A 23301-nucleotide genomic window follows, 5' to 3' on the forward strand; every position below is an offset into this window, starting at 1 on the left:
CCTACCATGAGTGCAGACGAGGAGAGCTTGTCTGTGTGCCAGGTCGTGGGTAGGCACTGGCAGTTCAGTGGTGAATAAGTCAATTATAGCTCAATTTTGTAGCGAACGATTTCATTCTCTAGAATTGCAACTGAGGCAGGTGAAGGGACAGAGGGATTCTCAACTCTAGTACACCTTTTTTTTTTTTTTTTTTGGCACATTTGGTAAGCGAAACAGAAACAAGTTACCTGGTCTGGCATCTTTACAAGAAAAGATTCAGATCGTGTTCAATTTACTGGGAAACTCAGGGGACCCATCTTTAGAAAGCACTACCCCTTACCTACTCATTGGTGGCACTGAAATTTGAGCTCTGTTCCATTGCAGATGCTGTTCCCTGTGCTTCTGGCCATGCAGGACACTATGGGGGCTATGTACTGTGTGGTCGTTTCTTCACTGGGTCTGCTCAGCGGCCCCTTCTGTGACGCGGGCAGTGAAAACTACACCTACCCTTTCAGGAATAACACCCTGGAGTGAGTAGCATTCATGGCCTTGGGTCAGTGTCCAACATCTAAAGATGATACAGCTGATGACCACAAAGAGTGTGTGTGTTCGATATTGGCCACCCAGCAATGCGGCCAGGTACCTCCATTCGTACCCAGTGTCGTGTTCCCCTCTCCACACCTGCTCCCAAAGCAACAACAGCTACGAGGTGGTTGGCCGAGGTGAGAAGCCCTCGTGTGCTGATGGATTAAGCCATCCACCTACGGTAGTCCCCACGATAGCTTGACTTCATTAGCCCTAATTATTAAACTCAATTGAGTATGTGCTGAGGACCTTCCTAGTACTGCCGAGGCGCTATGGTGAGAGAAAGGACTGCAAGGGAAGGATAAGACAACTTGCCTCCTGCAAGGAGCTCACAATCTAATTGGGGAGACACTTACTGCACTTAGGGCTGCACAAATATCCTGACATGGGTGGGCCCTGTGATGCACATTTATTTTCCTAAAGGAATGCAGAAACCTAGCACCAATGACTGAGAAAGACCCTGCTTCTCTTCTCATTTCCTGCTGTCTCCCTGGCAGATCTCATCTGTCCCCATGGCTTTCAGAACCATCCATCTATACATGTAAATAATCCCAATATGTTTATCTCTAGCCTAGGTCTTTCTTCTGAATTCTTAACCCAAATGTCTAATTACCTTCTTGAAATTTCCTCTGGAACGTCTCATAGCATTTCAGTGTTAATATGTCCAAAACCCTTGATGTTCCCCCCACCGATCTTTCTCGGTCATCACAGTGCTCTAGATGGCACCTGGAACCTGGGGGTCATCTTTATGCTTCTCCTTTCTTACTTTCCCCATTCAGTCCACCACCAAGCCCTGTCAGTCCTTCCTCGACAGTAGATCTTGAACTGGCCACTGCTCTTCACCTAGTCTGCCCTCACCCTATTCCCAATACAATCCAGCACCCTTTCCCTCCAACAAGTATCTCACTTCCATGTTGCCCTTCAGTCCTTTGTCGTACATTTGTCAAAGGGGCTTTGTCAGATGTAAAGGTGCTGATGAGGCCACGACATTTTTATATTTAAGAAACTTGCAATCTCGTTGGGAACTCCATGGAAATGGACATGGGTATGGGTAAAGGGAGAGAGAGAGAGACAGAGATATAACACACAGCCCCATGAAATATGGCTTAAAAACGTATTCCAATTCTCTTTGTCCAACTAGGACTCTGATTCCAAATTTCTCTTATGATTTTTGCTTCCAAGCTATTTCTTCCTACGGTTCACTGCTCTCCTCTCTACTGCTGCTCCTTTAAGGCCAGGTGACTCCAGCTTTCCCAATGAGGTCTCCTCCAGTTACTCTAGACCCCTTGGATCTCTCCTTTCTCTGATAATGATTATGATGGAACTAGAATATACCACCTACTACACACAGAGCACTGCCCTAACACCTGGACTTATCATCCCAACCGCGCTATGGTATTGATGTTATCATCAACCCCATTTTTCACATAAAGAAGCTGATGTACAGAAACATTTAGGAAACCTATCTGGAACTTCTTAGTGAGGAGGCTGGAATCAGGACCCAGGTCTGTGGGACTTGGAAGCCCAAGCTCTTAACCACTCCTCAGTGCCCCTGAGATCCATACGCCAGTTAAAATCTTGTATCACACAATTTCCCACTTCTCCACGTGCTCTTTTGTGTGGCTACGTCTGCACCCACAAAAGCCCTCCTGAGATGTTACGCTATTAGAGGGAAAGTTGGTGTGTTCAACCCTCTGACCAATGGATAATAATAACTCTGCTGTCTTTACGAAGGTGAGAGCAATGAAGGCACGTAAACTTTGCAGCACCTGTATTAGACTCGTGTGTCTACATGCTTGTAGGTAACAGCTCCCTCCCTTTACTGTCTCTCAAGGCCAACCAACGTTCTCCTCTGTCCTGCAGGGGCAACTACTTACTCAACCAGCCCACCTGGGCCACCTGCCGGGAGCCTGAGCATATCGTCCTCTGGAATGTGGTCTTGCTTTCCATCCTTCTGGGCATCGGTGCGGTGGAAGCCGTGCTTTGCCTTAGCCAACTTGCCAGTGGACTCTGTGACATCTTCTGTGGTACATGCATCAGAAAAGGCCAGAGGTGGGTGCTTCTAGAACCCAGGAATTTCCAAGTCTTTTTCCCCTGATCTGTTCGCACTGGCTCCCTCCTACTCCAACCCCACATTCCCAGAGGTAAGCCAGGAACTAGGAAATGCCTTCTGAAATACAGGACTTCATTGGACACTTTGGGCTTAATTTTCTTCCGGGTGAACATAACTGGCTTATGACTTAAGAAGTCACAACCGATTGACACATAAGGGCGGCTTCCCCAGGTTCAGAAGGACTGGAATTGGTGAATGGCGATCGCCAGAGTTCTGAGAAGCTGAGGAAAAAAACCCAACTTTCTTACCAGGGTCGATTTTTTAAAAAAGACAACAGTTTTGAAAAGTTCATCTGGTTAGAATCCAGATTGTCATTTCCCCCAAATGATCTCTAAGAATGATATAAGATATCATAAGGCTGTACAATAATAGAGTAATAATAAATGATAATATAATAGTAGGTGTTTAATTTGTTACTATATCCCAGGTTCTGTGTTAAGCACTTTATCTGCATTATTTCAGTTAATCCCATAAAACAACTGGCATAACAATGCCATTTTAAGATAAGGAAACTCAGGCTCAGAGAGGTACAGTAACTTGTCCAAAGTCAATGTATCTAAGTTTTGAATTTGAGCCTGATTTCAACATTTATATTCTTGGCCACTCTCCAGTGGTTCTCAGAGTTTATTGCTTAGACATTAGTTCCAGGGATTGCAATAGGTGTTATTCATTCACAAAATAAGGGGTGCAGAGTCAAATTAATTTGAGATACCCTGGATTAAACAGAGTTTAATAGGTTCCTTCACTACAGGACTTATCAAAACCTTTACAAAGTCAGTATATATTGCTAATCTCCAGGAAGAGCATAGCAAGCCCACAACTGCCCAGTCTTCTTTGACCACAAAGCCCTTTTCTCCTGGAACAATTTTTATGGTGCTAATATCCTATGGAGCAGACTTTGAGAAACACTGCATAACTCAGTGATGAGGTAGAACCTACCTCACTTAACCCATGAGAATCCAAGAGACTTTTCCAAACCACCAGAGAAGTAGAAAAATATAGGATGAACCAGGTTAAGGACTACTCACCTGTGTTTAAAAAAGAAAGAAGAGAAGAAAGAAAGAAAGAAAGAAAGAAAGAAAGAAAGAAAGAAAGAAAGAAAGAAGGAAGGAAGAGAAAGAAGTTTTGCTGTAATAGCTGGAATCAGAAGTTTTCTTTTCCGGTTTTTTTACTGTCATTGCAACAAACACCTTTGCGAACTCTACTTACCGAACAAGCTATGGCAATTACCAAAGAGGCATCAGACAGGGTCTCTGCTTTATTAGCTTGCAGACTAATGGATCTTGCACAGTTGATCGCTTCTGCAGAAGATACCCATGACCCCTGCTAGCTCAAATGACACCTTTGCACAAATTAGAAAAAAGGCAGCGACTACAGCTTGGCAATGGCATATTTAAATCGGCACCTTCTCGCCCAGGTTGATGCAGCCTATATGGGTTAAATATCACCCCCCCCCAAAGAAAATTCATGTTTAATAGAAACCTCAGAATGTGATCTTATTTGGAAATAGGGTCTTTGTAGATGTAGTCAGTTAAGAAGCGGTCATACTGGACTAGGGTGGACCCTAGGGTGAGCCATAACCCTAAATCCAACATGAACACTGCCTTATAAGAGAAGAAGCACACACAGAAGAAGGCCGAGTCAAGATGGAAGGAGAGATTGAAGTGAGGCCGCCAAAGACCAACAAATGCCAAAGATGGCCGGCAGCCATCAGGAGGGAGTCATGGAACAGAAGCCCCACTCTGAGCCTCCAGAACCCAGCTGACATCTTGATTTCAGACTTCTAGCTTCCAGAACCGTGGGACAATAAATTTCTATGGCTTTAGCCCCCCAGTCCATGGTAGTTTGTTAATTTGGTAGCAGCTTGGGGAGACTCGTACACAGCCCCATGCCAGAGGCCAGGTGAGTGGGGTGCGGGCTGGATCATCCCCCCCACCCCCGCCCCGTCCCCCGGACACACTGCCTTGTGCAGAAGCAACCTGCTCAACTGAACAGGGAAACCCTGCCGCTGTCACAACTAACACCGGCAACTTCTTCAGCGTCCCCTTTGCTGGCGCTGACACAAATCCACACCTACAACCCCCAGAGGACAGATGTACCAAGTGTCCTGTGAGGAGCCCAGCACTGCGCTAACACCAGACGGCTCCCTCAGCCCTGACAGCACCCTGAGCTTGTCACACCAGAAGGAAGCTGGGCTTAGAGAGGGGAAGTCTCTACGACACTTGGTCACCAGATAGAATGGCTCTATACACTCCTAGTACTACCTCCTGGGAGGGAGAGAAAAGCCAAAGCAAAGAATTTTATGAGCTTTCTCTCGTTGAGACACCCTCTGTGTAAATTGATGGATTGGGAGCAAGGGAGGAGAAAAGTGTTCTACCTCTGGCAAAAATCCCTCTTGTGGTTCTTCCTTTGGTGAGTAAAAGGTACTCGCTGTTAAAGACACCAAGGTACAAACATTCTCTGGACAATAAAACGGGAGGAGGGGACCCTGAGCCGCCCTCGGGCGGGGCCTAGCTCGTAAAGGCAGCAGGGCTCTGCTAATGCGCTCCGCAAAGGGCTTTGGAGGGCGGGAAGAGCGCCACCGACATTTTAAATGTGGGGCCAAGAATAGAATTGTCATGATTAATCCACTAAAAAAAAAAAAAAAAAAAAAAAAAGCGTTTATTGCCAAATAGAAAATAACTCTGAAATTAAGTAGATTTTCAGGGCTGACCTACGTCTCGTCTTCAGCTACTCCACAATTATTTCCTGACTTCCCACAATGTGCCAAAGCAAAGGTGCCTGGGGAGAGGAGGACTGGAAGGGCTCTCAGTTCTGGAAGGAAGGGTCTAGGCAGAGGGAACATCTCAATGCACAGCGGCCCAGAGGAGCCGCAGAAATGGCTGGGCCATAATGTCCACTTCAATCTCTGTCTTCGAGCACATCTCAGCTTTTAAAATTCCTTACTGTCTCAGGAGAAACCAATGTGTTTCCAGACCACCGTTGATTGACATTTCCCGGACTCATTTTCTGGACATTTAACATTGTTTGCTCCTTCAGGGCACAGCTGCGCTTTTAGAACACGATACACATGTTATTGAAAATAAGAAAATAGCTCTCCACGGTGAGTTCGGAAATTCGTCCCACTTTAGTCTTTATGCTTTGCCTACGGTATAAAAATTTTCACGTGTTCCAGGCTCGGCAAGGAAAACTTGTAGAATTACAAATATGTGTGGAAAAAAATTGAGTTTACCGTTTTACAAAAACCGTCTAGCAGGTTCATCGGTCTGTCGCGTCTGGGGAAATGTTCTTGCAGTCCCAACACTGGCTTGAGAGACACTTCATGGGTCAAGGCTTATGGGCAAACCGATACGCAGTATTTCTCCCAGGTCAAATGGGCAGAAATAATTTTAGCCCAGGGAGATGCACTGTAGGGTGCGTGTTGAAGAGGGGGGTGGGTGGCAATAAATAAAGCTAACATAAGTAGCTCGAGAAAATTTGGAAAAAGTTGTGCTGCATGAAGACTCAAGGCTAAATACCAAGGGGGTTGTACTTGGACACTGTACTCTAAAGTTCTTTCTCAGAGAGGTAGGAATTAACAATTATGAATCTGCTACGCATGCATCCTGGGGTTGGGTGGTGGGCGGTGGGAGGCAGGTTTCTCACTGTTAAAGGAAGAAGTGGCAGATAACCGAGGCGGGGAGGCCAGAATGGCCCGTGTGGTCCTGGATTAGAGTCAAGGACATCAGTATAAACTCATGTCTGGCTTAACACAGATACGGATGGACAGGCACAGAAATACAGATGTGTGTAGGTGTACGTAAACATGTATTTCCTGGCTGTGCCTAAGAGAGCTAGAAACAATGGACCTCCAGTAGAAATGAGCACACCCCGTGTTCATTTTTGTGACTTTAAATAATATAGGATTTCAAATGTAAAACTGTATTTGATTTTTTAAGTTATTGAGAAAGAAAAGCAAACGAGGAACACGGTCTCTGACTAAGAGGCTTGGAGCTTCCCAGCCTACCCAAGCGACAGTCTGGAAAACCCAAATCAGCCATAAATTGGAGGCAGACTCAACTAGGTCGTCCTGTGTGTGAGCATCATTGCCACAGCCAAGAGACGCGGGGCTCATTAAGTAGGATCCCTGATTCAGCCTTTTCCTCCAAGGCAGTGTGCTGAGAGGGAGCCCAAAAAAATTAGTTTAGGGCAGAGAGACAATGACCATGCCCCCTGGCCCCTGAGAACCCAGCAGTTCATCCCTGACATGACTGAGAATGTGGGTGCAGGAATACAACATAGTTGGACAGATTCCTTTGCATTGGATGCTTTCTTGCCCTACCTCCGCGTGCCTCACAGGCCTGCCATGCCCTTTTACCCTGCATGCAAACAGCCTTCTGAGAATAATAGGCAACCCCCTGGTTGGAGCAGGCAGCCCCTCTGTTCCCTGGACATAACCCCATTGCCCCACCTGACTTGTTCACACTCCAGATCCCTCCACCCAGCCTTCATGCAGGATAGACCTAATTCCTCTCTATCCTATTCCTCTCTATCCCTATTCCTATTCCTCTAGGGATATCTCTATCCCTATTCCTATCTCCCCAGTACCCAGCACGTGACAGACTCACAATAAGTGTTTAGTCAATGAGTAAGTGAAAGAAAAAAAAAAAAAAAAACTGTTCCAAACCTGCAAAGGGGTTGGGGAAATGTAATTATACTAAGCAGTTTATACTGAGTGAATGCACAACTCTAAAAGTCAGCTTCCCGGGGCGCCTGGATGGCTCAGTCGGTTAAGCGTCCGACTTTGGCTCAGGTCATGATCTCGAGGTTCGTGAGTTCAAGCCCCGCGTCGGGCTCTGTGCTGACGGCTCAGAGCCTGGAGCCTGTTTCAGATTCTGTGTCTCCCTCTCTCTCTGACCCTCCCCCATTCATGCTCTGTCTCTCTCTGTCTCAAAAATAAATAAACGTTAAAAAAAAAAAAAGTCAGCTTCCAGAGTGCCCTGGTGGCTCAATCACTTAAGCGTCCGACTCTTGATTTCGGCTCAGGACATGATCTCACGGTTCGTGAGTTTGAGCCCCTGCATCAGGCTCTGTGCTGATTGTGGGGAGACTGCTTGGGATTCTCTCTTCCTCTCTCTCTCTCTCTCTCTGCCCGTCCCCCACTCAAGCTATCTGTCTCTCCTCTCTAAAAATAAATAAATAAACTTTAAAATAAATAAAAACAGAAGTCGACTTCCTTTTTTTTTTTTTCTCTTTTTTTCTTCCTCTCTTCAATCACCCTGGCCCAAATGTGGACATTCCCAAAAGGAAACCAAGCCAACCTGAGCAGAGTTTCATTTTGCAACTATAGTCAAAATACACTTCGTCACATGCCACCGTCCTTCAGCTGAGGTTTACGTGGAGTTCTTAGTACGGGCCATGCTGTTCTAGATGCGGCATTGTGCTATTGCAACTTGTAATAAAAATATCTATATTTCCAGGGGGGCCTGGGTGGCTCAGTAGGTTGAGCGTCCAACTCTTGGTTTCGGCTCAGGTCATAACCCCAGGGTCACAGGATCAAGCCCGAGGTCTGGCTCTGCACTGATGTGGAGCCTGCTAAAGATACTTTCTCTCTCCCTCTCCCCTCTCCCCTGCTAACTCTCTCTCTCTCTAATAAAAAAAATGTTTATGTATGTATGTATGTATGTTTTCATTTAGAGCTCCCAAACCCCTTGGAATTTCCGAAGTGATAACAGCAACGGAGATGTCTTTTGTTATTCATGACAAACCCCTTTCAAACCACACTTGAGTTTATGTCAATAACGGGACTTTTGGAAAGCCCCTAAGGATGGGCACCAAGTGCCAGGAAAACCAACCACCGGATTAGAGGGTTGGAACTTTCACCCCCCCATCCCAACCCCTGCCTCCAGGGAGGGGAGAGGGGCTTGGAGACTGAGTTCAATCACCAATGGTCAATGATTTAATGAATTGCGCCTGTGTGTGAAGCCTCCATAAAAACCCAAAAAGACGGCCGAGAGAGGTTCTGCGTTGATGAACAAACACATCAAGGTCCTGGGTGGGTGGCACACCCAGAGAGGGCATGGAAGCTCGACGCCCCTTCCCACATCCCTGGCCCTGTAAATCTCTTCCATCTGGCAGTTCATGTGTTATATCCTTTATCAGGTAATCTAGCAAGTAAACTGGGCTCCTGAGTTCTGTGGGCCAATTTAGCAAATTAATCAAACCAGAGAAAGCGCTGTGGCAACCTCTGTTTTGTAGCCAGTCCCTGAGATGCACAGGGGACACCAGGGCTTGCAGTTGGCATCTGAAGTCGGAGAGGGAGGGAAGGACAGTCTTGTGGGACTGGGTTCTTAACCTGTGGGACCTTAGGCTTTCTCTAAGTCATAGTGTCAGATTTGAGTGAAATTGTAGGACACCCATGTGGTGTTGCAGAATTGCCGAATGTGGGAAAAACTACCACACAATCGTTACTAGAATACAGAAGCAGTCAGAGTATTGGATATAGTATAAAGGAAAATAATAGATTTTTTTTTCCTTTATAGCATAACACACAAAAATTCTATGACGATAATGTCTGGGATGCTTGCAAAGGCTGGATCGTTTGCAAAGCCCTTTTCCTATGTGAGCGTATCTGACCCGAAAACAGTTGCGTCACATCGTCCAGGAACAAGAGTGATCACCATTTTACTAGAGAAGAAACAGGTTCAGAGGTGGCTGGCCAAGATGAAGCAGATATGAGGCCCAAAGCTGAACTTTTGACTCCAACTCCAAAGGTTGCTTCCATGGAATCTCACTGTTCATAGCGTCATTGAAGAGATAAGGCCAGTTCAGAGGAAAGGAGCAGAGGGCTCTGTGTTGTGGGCTGGAGCCGTAAGGGAGGCTTCCGGGAGGAGAGGAGCTTGAGTTGGACAAACGGAAAGGAGAGGCCATCCCAGGCCAAGGGCACAGCGGGAGCATAGGGAGGAAGCAGGACTTCTCAGGGCCTCCGAGAAGCACACCAAGGAGGCCCAGTGACAGGGACAGCGGCTTCACACTATGCACACCTGGGGGTAAAGTAGGTCAGCTCTCTGTGAACTTGTGATGTACAGACCTTCTCACGAAAACAAAGCTGGGGGCTCCTGGGTGGCTCAGTTGGTTGAGCGTCCAACTCTTAGCTCAGCTCAGGTCTTGATCTCAGGGTCGTGGGTTCAAGCCCCGCATTGGGCTCTGTGCTGGGTATGAAGCCTACTTAAAACAAAACAAAGCTGAACTCCGGAGCCAAAGTGCCCTTGACCATCTCATGCTATTAACAGTCATTTTGCCCTTTAACATATACTTGGGGCACACTGCAATGCCCAGATGTTTTTTTGGGTTTTTTTTTTGTCTTTTTAAGTTTTTATTTTAGTTCCAATTAGTTAACATACAGCGTTACATTAGTCTCAGGTGTACAGTATAATGATTCAACACTTCCATTCATCACCTTGTGCTCATGAGGACAAGTGCCCTCCTTAATCCCCATCCCCATTTCATCCATCCCCTACCTAACCTCTCCTCTGGTAACCATCAGTTTCTTCTCTAAAATTAAGAGTCTGTTTCTTGGGGCACCTGGGTGGCTCAGTCAGTTAAGCGTCTGACATCAGCTCAGGTCACGATCTTGCAGTTCCTGACTTTGAGCCCCCACATGGGGCTATCTGCTATCAGCGAGAGAGCCCGCTTCAGATCCTCTGTCCCCCCCTCTCCGCACCCCTCCCTTGTTCGCGTGTGCACACTCTCTCTCTCTCAAAAATAAACGTTAAAAAATTAGAAAGAATCTGTCCCTTAGTTTGCCTCTCTTTTTTCCTCTTTGCTCATTTGTATTGTTTCTTAAATTCCACATATGAGTGAGATCATATAGTATTTGTCTTTCTCTGATTGACTTATTTCACTTACCATTATTTTCTCCAGCTCCATCCCTGCTATTGTAAATGACAAGATTTCATTCATCTTTACGGCTGAATATGTGTGTGTATTACCTCTTCTTTTTGCTGCAAAAATTTGTAATGTTTTATTTATTGTTTAGAGAGAGAGACAGAAGCAGAGCGTGAGCAGGGGAAGGGGCAGAGAGAGACACAGGATCTAAAGCAGATGCCAGGCTCTGAGCTGTCAGCACAGAGCCCAACATGGGGCTCGAACCCACGAACCATGAGATCGTGACCTGAGCTGAAGTCAGACACTTAACCAACTGAGCCACCCACGTGTCCAATCACCTCTTCTTTATCCATTCATCAGTTGATTTTCACTTGAGCTGCTTCCATATCTTGGCTGTGGTAGATAGTGCTGCTATAAACATCAGGGTTGATGTATCCCTTTGAATTAGTGTTTTTGATTTTTTGCATGAACACAAACTGACTGCTGGATCACAGTTTGAGGAAACTCCATACTGTTTTCCAGAGTGCCTGCACCAGTTTGCATTCCCACCAACAGTGCAAGAGGGTTCCCCTTTCTCCACATCCTCACCAACACTTGTTTCTTATGTTGTTGATTTTAGCCATTCTGAAGGTGTCAGGTGACATCTCATTACGGTTTTGATTTGCATTTCCCCGATGATGAATGATGTTGAGCATCTTTTCATGTGTCTGTTGGCCATCTGGATGTCTTCTTTGGAAAAATGCCTACTCATTTCATCTTCCCATTTCTTAACTGGATTTTTTGGTTTTTGGGTGCTGAGTTTTATAAGTTCGTTACAGGGGCGCCTGGGTGGCTCCGTCGGTTAAGCGTCCAACTTTGGTTGAGGTCATGATCTCGCGGTTTGGGGGTTTGAGCCCCACGTCGGGCTCTGTGCTGACAGCTTGGAGCCTGGAGCCTGCTTCGGATTCTGTGTCTCCCTCTCTCTCTGCCCCTCCCCTGCTCATGCTCTGTCTCTCTCTGTCTCTCAATAATAAATATATGTTACCAAAAAAATGTATAAGTTCTTTATACATTTTGGCTACTAACCTTTTACTAGATATGTCATTTGCAAATATCCTCTCCCATTCAGTAGGTTGCCTTTAGTTCTGTTGATTATTTCCTTTGTTGTGCAGAAGTTTCTATCGTGATGAAGTCCCAATAGTGTATTTTTGCTTTGTTTCCCTTGCCTCAAGAGTTTGAAGTCTTCTCTAAGATTATTAAGGAAAGAAGCATCCTTCAATGAAAACAAAGGTAGAGATAAAAAAAAAAAAAAGGAGGTTACAAATGATAAGGAGAGGATCATGTTGTTCGTTCTAATGGCTGAGGCCTTTGACATTCTGGGTGGCTCATTAGGTTGAGCATCTAATCAGGTTATGATCTCGCTGTTCATGAGTTAGGGCCCCTCATTGGGCTGGCTGCTGTCAGCACAGAGCCTGCTTCAGCAACTCGGTTCCCTGCTCTCTAGACCCCTCCCCCACTCACTCTCTTTCTCTCAAAAATAAATACACATAAAAAGAAATGATTCCCAAAAATCAAAGAAAACTCTGGCACATGTAAGGAGTGCTGTAGCTGGCAAATGTGTAGCAACCAGAAAAATACAGGAAAAGGGGTGGAGGAAATGGAAAGCTTTTGAGTACATTCGAAGCCTGGAGGTCAGTGTGGAGTCCAAATATGCGATAGACTAATGGAACTAGAAATCAGCTGGGAGTCATTTATTCTGTCATTCCATAAATATCTGTGGAACACCTACTATGTGCCAAGAACGATTCTAGATACTGAGGATAGATCAGTAAATAAAATAAAGTCCTTGCCCTCACGGAACTTTGTAAGAAAGGAGAAATCGATGAAAAACAATGTATTTATCAGGCACTGATAAGTGTCAAGGAGAAAAATAACCAGGGCAACTGGGCTGGGGGGTAATGGTGCGCACAGGGCAAAGGAACACTGGTATTTATACTCAGTGGTCAGGAGGCGCTGGTCAGAGACCTACCAGGAGCGAAGCAGTGATTCTTTGAGATCCACAGATTTAAACACATTGAAAATGCTGCCAACGAAACTTTTTTGAAGTTTTAAGAAGTTAACTCATTTTTGTTTAAATTTTTATTTTTATTTTTATTTTTTATTTTTATTTTTTTTTTTAACATTTATTTATTTTTGAGACAGAGAGAGACAGAGCATGAACGGGGAAGGGTCAGAGAGAGAGGGAGACACAGAATCTGAAACGGGCTCCAGGCTCCGAGCCATCAGCCCAGAGCCTGACGCGGGGCTCGAACTCACGGACCGCGAGATCGTGACCTGGCTGAAGTCGGACGCTTAACCGACTGCGCCACCCAGGCGCCCCTGTTTAAATTTTTAGAGATTTTTGTTTCTTTAACGTGGGTTGAGGCAGAGGACTTAGGCTGCAAGACACAGACGGTATAGTAGGTTCAAGTCCCCTGGGGAATGTCGTCCCATTAGAAAAGACTTGCAAGCCAATCAGGTCATGCGGACACCAGAGCTGCTGGCCTTTTCTCAGACACCTGCAGAGCTTCTCAAGGAGCACGTTTCCTGCTTGCCTTCCTTCTGCTTCAGCCAACTGCCAATGGAGCACAAACAGGTTTATTTTGGCAAAAGACGCGTGATGATATAGTCATCACTAATAGATGCTGAGTGTGTCTGGTTTTAAAGCCTAAAATTAACTCACATTTCTATTAGGTTGAAAGGACCTGGGAAATACAAACTTCAACAATTTTTGTCATTTTGGTCTTAAAGTCTACCTCGTTGGTTAGCTGTGGGTGTTGGGAATCCATTTCCTTCTCTTTTAATTCTTCACAGAAAACAGACAAATGCTTTGCCTTCCAGAGGCTGGCGATAAATCTTAAATGCCATCATTTTCTGGCCCTTCTGATGAATCACATGTACCCTACACTTAGCCCACAGGGAACATTCCTTCCAATTTTGAGAGTGCATTTGTCATGCAACTTGCTGGCACCAGCCTGACACAGAAACTCTCATAATTCAAATCCAGTGGCATTGTGTGACAAAGTGGAAACAGAGCAAGCAAAACTCAGAGGAAACACAAAACCGGCCCAGCCATCAGCTCACATGGCCTGACTCATGGCCTCCGTGCCCAGGGGAGGGTGGGTTGGCCTCTGCTGACACTCCCACAAGCCAAATCAAGCACTCTGGGTTGGACCGTTCTGGAAGAGAGATGAAAACCGATCCCTTAATTACTTAATATCCTAAGAGTCCATCCCTGTGTTGTAGAACTTGAGCTCTGGGACCACTGTCTCTTTCTCTACTTCACAGGAAGGTTGTTAGGATAAAACGAGATAAAATGGGAACCTACTGTGTGCTGAGAACATAGCAAGCTTCGAATCAATGTTAGCTAGCCATGTGATTTCTGCCCCTAGACTACTGCCATCGCAGTGCTCTCTTAACTGGCTTCCTGCCTCCAATCCCCACCTAAATCCACCCTGTGCTCGGTTGCCAAAGTCATCTTTCAACACACAAATCTGATTCAAAAATCCCCCAGCGATCCCTTTGGCAAGATATGTCCCGATTTCATGCACACGACGTATCCAACCCTTCATCATCTGTCACCTCTGCACCCCTGCTGTGCGTAGGTAGAGCTGTATGCCCAGCCTAGAAGGCCCTCTCTCACCTTGACCACCTGCAAAACTCCAACTCATTCCTTCAGATTCAACTTACACGTCATTTCCTTCAACGCCCCCGCCTGCCATTCCACGAATAGTCAAGCATCTATTTCTTTGCTTCCTGCAGAATACCCAGTGTTGGCTTTTATGATGACACTTACTGCTTGGTGCTGTCATCGTCTGCCTGGCATTCTTCCCTTCTCGGCGGTTTAGTTTAGCGAGACCACAGGAGCGACCCCAGGTTCAAAGACTAGAAAGAATGGCAATTCTGCCTCAAGAGGGCTGCTTTTACTCTGCTTTTCCAGCACGTCGGCCAGCTGGCGATGCAGAGAACACACACAACACAATGCCATCCTCTACTCGGTGACATCAAGGACTTCAGACGTGATTCTGAAGAGACCATCGTTGAAAGAAGGGGGGAGGGAAGTGATCGGTTTTCAAGAAATGATTTTAAGGAACAAGACCAGAGGCAGGAGATGAGTGAAAGAAGTCAGAGGCTGCAGTTTCCCGGACTAGAAAAGACGACAGCTCGAACCAGGCCGGTGCAGTTTCCCGGACTAGAAAAGACGACAGCTCGAACCAGGCCGGTGGCAGTGGCTTGAAGAGGAGTGGACAGAGTCGGGAGACCTTAGGGTTACAGAACGCAGTAACTGATTGGAAGCAGGATTGAGAAGGAGACGCTATTAAATGAAGTAACTCAGAAAGTAGAAGTCTGTAAGAAGAGATAAATTCAGTACGTGCACGCACACACACACACACACACACACACACACAATCAAGGGTACATAATAATGCAAATGGTCAGTGACACTCCCTGATTCTCACAGGGAGTGTCCAAAATTCAGGGGAGTCAGCAGACTGCAGGAAGGGAGGAATTTGCTGGGTCAAGGAAGCCTGGAAGTGAGGGTTTGCTGCCTTTCGTGCAATTTTAGGGCCAGGATAAGAGCCATGTAAGATCCTGTCACTGGTCCTAACATCTGGATGTTGGGTTCACAGTATCTTGCTGCACCACAGTTATACAAGCCATTTACTTACACAAATGTGAGATTTCAAGGTAGTAGTCTTGACCCTGGCTTGCCATATGTAGACAGATATAGCAGGTACTCCATATATGTTTTTTTGAACAAAGAAATCAATGGCACATATAAGCACATATAATAATACTAACTTCATAACGTGGGAAACATTTGATGAGATAACTAGGTAAAGCCAGACTATCTTTTATAAACACAAAAATCCTGTTAGCGTTTATTGGAAATTTAAGTAACCATGTTTAGCCTTACCCAAAGGGACTAAACTACTTTATCATATTCATTCAATTTTAATATCAATTCATTGACATTGAATTCCATTCATTGCATATAGATTCATTCAATGTCAATATCAATATCAATTCATTCAGTTGTATCAATTCACTCAATTATTCAATGCGTACATTGAATATATACTTTATATAAGACATATCAAAGCAAAGATGTATCAGAGACATATATACTCTAATGACTAAATGCTGTGAATAAAAAATAAATAAAAACAGGATGAGGGAACTGAGATTAACAGATGAAGACGATTTTGCATATCAGGGAAGCTTTCTCTGAGGAGGTAATATTTGAACAGACACATAAATGAATTGACGTGTTATGCAGACATCTGGGAAAGAGAGTTCTAGGCTGAGAGAGCATCAAATGCAAAGACCCTAAAACAGCAACAGCTATGGTCACATTTCCCGATGTCTTGGAATGGCTAGTCATTCTTTTTGGGAAGCTAGACATCATGAATTTTATAGTATTGAGTGTTGAATCTGGTTCTATAAAAAGTGTTGGATTTTTTTCCAGTAGGGTAGACAAGTTACTTGGAGTTCAACTTGATCCTTCTGAGCCTTGTTTTTAGGTTTTATTAGTGTAGGTCTAAAGTAGTCTTCACTTTAGGGCTAGTTTAGCCTAATAAATTCATCATTAACCCTTTGAGGTCTTTCCTAAATGCCCAAAGAATTGAATAGTACCACCCTCTCAGCTGATTAGAACACAAACATCTTCCAGCTTTCCAGGTATAAGCGCTGGCAATTTTTCAATGTCTAGGATCTAGTCATTCTCTGCTTGGCCTCCTGGAGGTTACCCTATGCATGCACAGTTTGGTACTCAGGAACAGACTCAAAGGAACCCCTAAAAAGATTTCTTCCTCAGTGTGGCTCCCCTCCCCTTTTCATTCCTCTTTTTTGCCAATTTTAGCCGCCTTAGCCCCTCCAAACTTGAATTCTCCTCAGCTCAGCAAGGTCGCCACGTTCTGCTTGGATTCTGCCCCCTGCACCACAGTCCGGAAAACACTTCTGGGCAGCAAGCTGGGGTGACTCTCAGGCTCTTTGTGTGTGCTTTTAATTCCCTGATTTGTGGTTTTAAAAGTCAAATCTGGGGATGCCTGGGTGGCTCAGTCAGTTAAGCGTTTGACTTTGGCTCAGGTCATGATCTCACCGGTTCATGAGTTGGAGCCCTTGCATCGGGCTCTGTGCTGACACCTCAGAGCCTGGAGCCTGCTTCAGATTCTGTCTCCCTCTCTCTTGGCTCCTCCCCCATTCATACTTTGTCTCTCTGTCTCAAAAATAAATAAACATTAAATAAAAAATAAAAATAAATGAAAGTCGAGTCTGGCTGTTATGTGAATAGAATGAAAGGTGTCAAGACTGGCAACATGAGACCAATTAGGAGACTATAAGGTAATCTGGGGAAGGGTAGGGTAGAGCAATGGAAGAAATGAGAACAGGTTAGATTCTGGATAGATTTTGAATGTAGAACCCAGAGAGTTTGCAGGGGAATTATAGGTAGAAGTGAAAGAAAAAGAAAAATCCAGGCTTTTTTGCTATGAACAGCAAGGTGAGTTGTGTTCCTATTGACAGAGATGGAGAACACTGAGGGACAAACGGGCTCAGGAACTGGGGGGAAGATGAAAGTCTGGTTTCAGGCACTTCAAGTCTGAGTTTCCTACTGGCAGCCCCAGGAAGATGATACATAGGCAGTAAGTTGCGCGTCTGGAAGGTAGCATAAAGGTCAGGACTGAAGACATAAATCTGGAATAAAGAATGAACTTAAGGGGCGCCTGGGTGGTTCAGTCTGTTAAACGTTGACTTCGGCTCAGGTCATGATCTTGCAGTTCATGGGTTCGATCCGTGTGTCGGGCTCTGTGCTGACAGCTCAGAGCCTAGAGCTGCTTCGGATTCTGTGTCTCCCTCTCTCTCTGCCCCTCCCCTGCTCACACTCTGTCTCTCTCTCTCTCTCTCTCTCAAAAAATAAATAAACATTTTTAAAAATTAAATTAAAAAAAAAGAATGAACTTACAAGTCAGAACTAGGTGAGATCACCTACAGATCTGAGTATAGCTACAGAACAGGTTCAAAGCCTGAAGTTTAGGGGACTTGAACACTTAGAAGGCAAGAAGGCAAGAAGCCAGCAGTGCAAACCTATTTTTCCTCCCCATCGTCGGAATATCATTTCTCTGTAGCATCTAAGATGTCAGATTTCCAGCAAGAATGCAAGGCACGTGTCACAGCGCAGCCCTGAAGAGCCAGCCTCTGCCTAATCACCCCAGAAAGTACAACCCCGGGTGGCCCACATGTGTCTGAGACCCATCTGATTTGGAATCGGCCAAGGAGAGTTTCTCAGTATAGCATAATGTCATGACAAATGCTCAGGATAAGCATTAGACACACGAGTTCCCGGCCAGACAATGGCTTTAATTAACTGAACTCAAGCAAGTATCAACTTCTCTCAGTTTCTGCACCTATAAAATGAAGAGATTGAGCTAAGTGGTCCTTAAAGCCTCTTCCAGCTTTTTATTTTAAAAACACTAGAGGGATACCTGGGTGGCTCGCTCAGTTGAGCATCTGACATCCGGCTCAGGTCATAATCTCGCAGTTCCTGAGTTCGAGCCCCGGACCAGGCTCTGTGCTGACAACTCGATGCCTGGAGCCTGCTTCGGATTCTGTGTCTCCCTCTCTCTCTGCCCCTCCCCCGCTTACACTCTGCTCTCTCTCTCTCAAAAATAAACAAACATTAAATTTTTTTTATTTTTTAGAGAAGAAGTTCTAAACACCAGGATAGAGATATTTGTAATTCCATCCCCCACTAAAGATATGCCCCCTAGATGTCTCCACAAACGTTCTGGAACAAGCAGCACCTATTCATAGATCTAGCTGCTCCTGCCCCCTGTGCCTCCCTTCCAGAAAAGTGGCTATCAAAAGAGGACCCACCAAAGGGAGAGACTTCTCATCAAAGCTCTTGGTTTTCCAAGACTCAGGACACCTGTCAGAATACAGTCCACAGGGGCGCCTGGGTGGCTCAGTCGGTTAAGCGTCCGACTTCGGCTCAGGTCGTGATCTTGCGGTCCGTGAGTTCAAGCCCCGCGTCAGGCTCTGTGCTGACTGCTCAGAGCCTGGAGCCTGTTTCGGATTCTGTGTCTCCCTCTCTCTCTGACCCTCCCCCATTCATGCTCTGTCTCTCTCTGTCTCAAAAATAAATAAACGTTAAAAAAAATTAAAAAAAAAAAAGAATACAGTCCACACCATACCAACTACCACCACAGTTATTTGACTAAAGATAATTTAAAAAAATTTTTTTAATGTTTATTTATATTTGAGAGAGAGAAAGAGAGTGTGTGAGCAGCGGTGGGGCAGAGAGAGAGGAGACAGGGACAGAATCTGAAGCAGGTTCCAGGCTCTAAGCTGTCAACACAGATCCTGATGTGGGGCTCGAACTCACCAGCAGTGAGATCACGACCTGAGCTGAAGTCAGACACTTAACCGACTGAGCCACCCAAGCGTCCCAAGACTAGAGAAAATTTAATGGAGAGAATGGTTAGCTAGGTTTGGAAGAGGTGAAAAGGCAAAAAGAAAAGTCTAAGCTATCTCTGCAGTACCAAGTACAAGACGTAGCTCCCATCCCTAGGCCTGGAGAAACAAAGAGAAGAGGTGGGAACGAGAAATACCTAGAAGCTTGGAGCAGAGGCATGACAGGGCTGGGATCCAGACCTCAGAGTGGGAGGTGCTGGCCAACTGGAGCTGTTGGCCCAGGTCAGGCAGGGAAGAGTGTCGCCATGAGGCTGATTCTGCAAACGTTGGGGAAACTGCAAGTTGGATTCACCCGCTGCCATTGGACCAAACTGGGGGGCCACGGTGAAGAAGCAGCCTTGTTGGGGTCATGCTGAGAGGCGCCGGAAGCAAGAACAGGGCTACGTCCATGTCCATTTTTCCTCTTCTAGCCTTCTTCTGGCACCCCTTACTGCTGCCACCCTGGAGCAGCTGGCAGAAGAGAACGGGGATTTGGCCCCAGAGCCAAGTACAACAGATCCCCCTCATCCAAGCCCCCTCATCCATCCCCCACATTCCAAGACCCCCAGCGGATGCTTGAAATGGCAGATAGTACCTGTATACACTGTTTTTTCCTGTACATGCATACCAATGATAAAGTTTAACTCAAAACCGCGGGGAAGGGGGGACCCCCATGGAGAAGAGCGGATTTGATGTTGGGAGACAATAGTTTAATAACTGACACACTCCCTTATTTTGAAATTACTAAGAATAATACTGGGTTTGTAATCTCTAATACATAGTATTTTTTAAATTCTCTATTGAGCAACCAAAAGCTTCCCATAGTTAATTTGAATGGATCTGAGTTCCTCCACTTAAAGGTATGCTTTTGAGCCCAGTAGGTCAATGGTCCCACGATACCCAGGAGGCACCTACATATCACACCCAATTATTATGTCACCTCGTCAACTAATGTTTGAGTGGCTGCCATACACCGCCTGTTGTTCTAGGCACTGGCTTCTTACCTCTGTGACTTGAGAGTCGCCAGAAGTGGAGTTATATGTGCTGGACAACGAAGAGAACGTCCTCAGAAAACGTAACTAAAATGTGGACGTGCGCTGGCATGTTGATTAGTCTTCCAACCCTCTCCTGACACTATTCACAAATCCCTTCCCCCCCCCGCATGGCCCCTTCCACTCACATTCACTATCCCGTTGATTCCCCAACCGGCTTGTGGAAACAGAGAGAGATGAATATACCCCCGTCACTAGGGGAGGAAAAGCAAGATTCGGAGAGATGGTCAGTTTACACACAGCTTTGCGATTAGCTGAGCCATTATTTACACCCACGTCTTCTGATTTAAAATCTAGGCCTCTGCCCACCCCCCTAGGATGCCCTTTGCATAAATTAGTTTATCAGTTTGGCTGGTGGTGTAGACCTTCCGGGGAAGACTCAGAAACTACTTTATATTCAGATCCCCTGTAGCCCCATATCAGTAACCCAACCAGCCCAGACACCTCACTCGACTGGCCACAGATCGCATCTCACCTCATCTGAAATCCTGCAAGATGGAAATGCTAGGCGGCCTGATAACCCAAAGGCAAACTAAGGACGATGGAGAGCCTCACCAATGGTTCACAATAAAGAAGAAATGAGAACTGCCAGAAATGAAGGCCTGGAATACCCAAAGCTTTTCCATGAACGACAACATTGCTCACGCTAAGCCAGTGGGAACGGTAAGAAAAAAAAACAAAACGAAACAAATAGGGGCACCTGAGTGGCTCAGTTGGTTCGACTCTTGACGTCGGCTCAGGTCATGATCTCACAGTTTGTGAGACTGAGCCCTGCACTGGGCTCTGCAATGACAGGGCAGAGCCTGCTTGGGATTCCTCTCTCTACTTCTCTTCTACTTCTCCTGGTTTCTTTGGCCCAGATGCTTAGCTCGGCTTCACGGGCCCTTCAGAACTTTCACTGGAGCAGTGAATTCTAATTTCTTTTTTTTTTTAATTTTTGTTTAAGTTTATTCATTTTTGAGAGAGAGAGAGACAGAGCATGAGCAGGGGAAGGGCAGAGAGAGAGACAGAGACAGAGACAGAGACAGAATCCAAAGCAGGCTCCAGGCTCCGAGCCATCAGCACAGAGCCCGACGCGGGGCTCAAACTCACGAACCATGAGATCATAACCTGATCCGAAGTCGGACACTCAACCGACTGAGCCACCCAGGCGCCCCTGAATTCTAATTTGTTTAGAACTGGGGATTTTATTGTTCTGCATTTGGTTTCCCTTCTACACCCCAACCCACACACAAGCCTCTAGTGCTAGGAACTCCACTGGGCTGACCGTTATACGCCCTGGCATGTACAAGAGGAATGGAAGAGTGTGCCATTCCTCCCCCCTTGCCACGTCCATCCCTCCTGCACCCCCCCCATGGCACCTCACAACTGAGTACCCAATTAATAGAAGAATGTCGATGGAGAAAAGCAGAGCCGGTAAGGAAAGCCAGGTGAGCCCCACGTTCATCAGCGAAAACGGACATTTATAGAGTGCCCGTTTTACATAGGGCACGGAGGCGGTGAGGGCACAGAGTGGTGCAACGTGTCTTTAATGTTCACAGATGATTTAATTGCCCTCTATCCCCAATAACAAACAGATCAACAAAAACTAGCAAAGCTTCTTGGAAAATAGGGCATGGCCGTTCATCTCAGAGACCCTTTGCAAACACTCGCTGGGCCCCACCTCATTCCAGAGACAGTGAGTGGAAGACCCAATATTAGCCACAGACTGAACTCTAGCTCCATCTCCTGCAGCCCAACCTCACACGATCACCTCTCCTGTAGGGTCCGATGGATGAGCGGTTTCCCTTTATCCGTGTACTTCTTTCATTCAGCCTTCAGTGAGCTAGCCAGGTGCAATCTTTACAAGGAAGCAGCTGTGTTGTCGAAGGGAGGACTTCTCCCTTTCCAGAGAGTGTAGGATGATCCCTGGGAGGGCAAATACAGCAAGAGAGAGTGGCAGGGATTGAGGTGAGTCTCTGGCTTCCGTCCCCCAAAGCTAAAGAACGATCAATCTCGCCATACTCCATATATTCTATCTATCACCGTAAGTAGCTTATTTTGAGCACCCACTATACTCTCATATCTCATTATGTGGTTAAGAGGTTACCTCTGGAATCAGAAAGATGCAGGTGTTGATCCATTTTTGTTACGTAATAGCTATGTGATCTTGAACTAGACAGATTACTCTTGGAGGCTCAGTTTGCCCATCTGTAAAATGGAAATAATAATAACATCAATCTTACAGAGTTGTGGGAACTACATGAGGAAACTTACGTGAAGCACTTAACATATGCCCGGCACAGATTAGATGCTGGATAAATATTAGTCAATAGGAGAGTTCACCACAATCCCCTGAAGCAAATATTTGATGTCATTAGTCTCTTTTTACAGATGGGAAAATGAAGGTTCAGATATAAAGCATTTACCAAGGTCACCAACTGTAAGCTACAGAACCCAGACTCAGTGGGGGCGTAACTGACCCAGATCCTGTTCTGGTAACCACCATCGTGTATGGAATGGGCCATGGTGCCACAACCAGGAGGCTCATGGCCACCATCCCACCCCAGCCACGCTCCCGTTATCCTGGCAGGGGAGTGTGCAAAAAGCACTCTGGGCAGAGCAGAGACGGGGGACATAACACTGGAAGACTTGGTTGGCCCAGACACGAAGCTCCAACCCTCACATATAAGTATCGAAGCAATGGCAAGCGAAGAAGTGCTTTGGTCTGAGATCTTATTATCATCACTTTTATTAAAATGGGGAAACGGGGGCGCCTGGGTGGCGCAGTCGGTTAAGCGTCCGACTTCAGCCAGGTCACGATCTCGCGGTCCGTGAGTTTGAGCCCCGCATCGGGCTCTGGGCTGATGGCTCAGAGCCTGGAGCCTGTTTCCGATTCTGTGTCTCCCTCTCTCTCTGCCCCTCCCCCATTCATGCTATGTCTCTCTCTGTCCCAAAAAAAAAAAAAAAAAAAAAAAAACGTTGAAAAAAAAAAAAAATGGGGAAACGGAGGGGTGCCTGGGTGGCTCAGGCAGTTAAGCGTCTGACTTTGGCTCAGGTCATGATCTCATGGTTCGTAAGTTCCAGCCCCGCATCGGGCTCTGTGCTGACAGCTCAGAGCCTGGAGCCTGCTTCAGATTCTGTGTCTCCCTCTCTCTCTGTCCCTCCCCCACTCACATTCTGTCTCCTTCTCTCTCTCTCTCTCTTACTCATTCTCTCAAAAATAAATAAACATTAAAAAAATGTTTTAATGAAAAA

The 23301-nt window shown here is 45.9% G+C and overlaps 1 protein-coding gene across 1 annotated transcript; it reads left to right on the forward strand.

The window, feature by feature from the left end:
• The first annotated feature begins 330 nt into the window (after window positions 1–330).
• Window positions 331–19656, forward strand: LOC131486549 (uncharacterized). The gene is made up of 4 exons (XM_058686473.1): window positions 331–509; window positions 2428–2616; window positions 16425–16539; window positions 19444–19656. Exons 1-4 carry the CDS (start codon window positions 364–366, stop codon window positions 19654–19656), a joined length of 663 nt encoding a protein of 220 aa, XP_058542456.1. The 5' UTR covers window positions 331–363.
• Window positions 19657–23301: the final 3645 nt, after the last annotated feature.

Source organism: Neofelis nebulosa, chromosome 10 (assembly GCF_028018385.1).
Source record: "Neofelis nebulosa isolate mNeoNeb1 chromosome 10, mNeoNeb1.pri, whole genome shotgun sequence".
Lineage (NCBI taxonomy): Eukaryota > Metazoa > Chordata > Mammalia > Carnivora > Felidae > Neofelis > Neofelis nebulosa.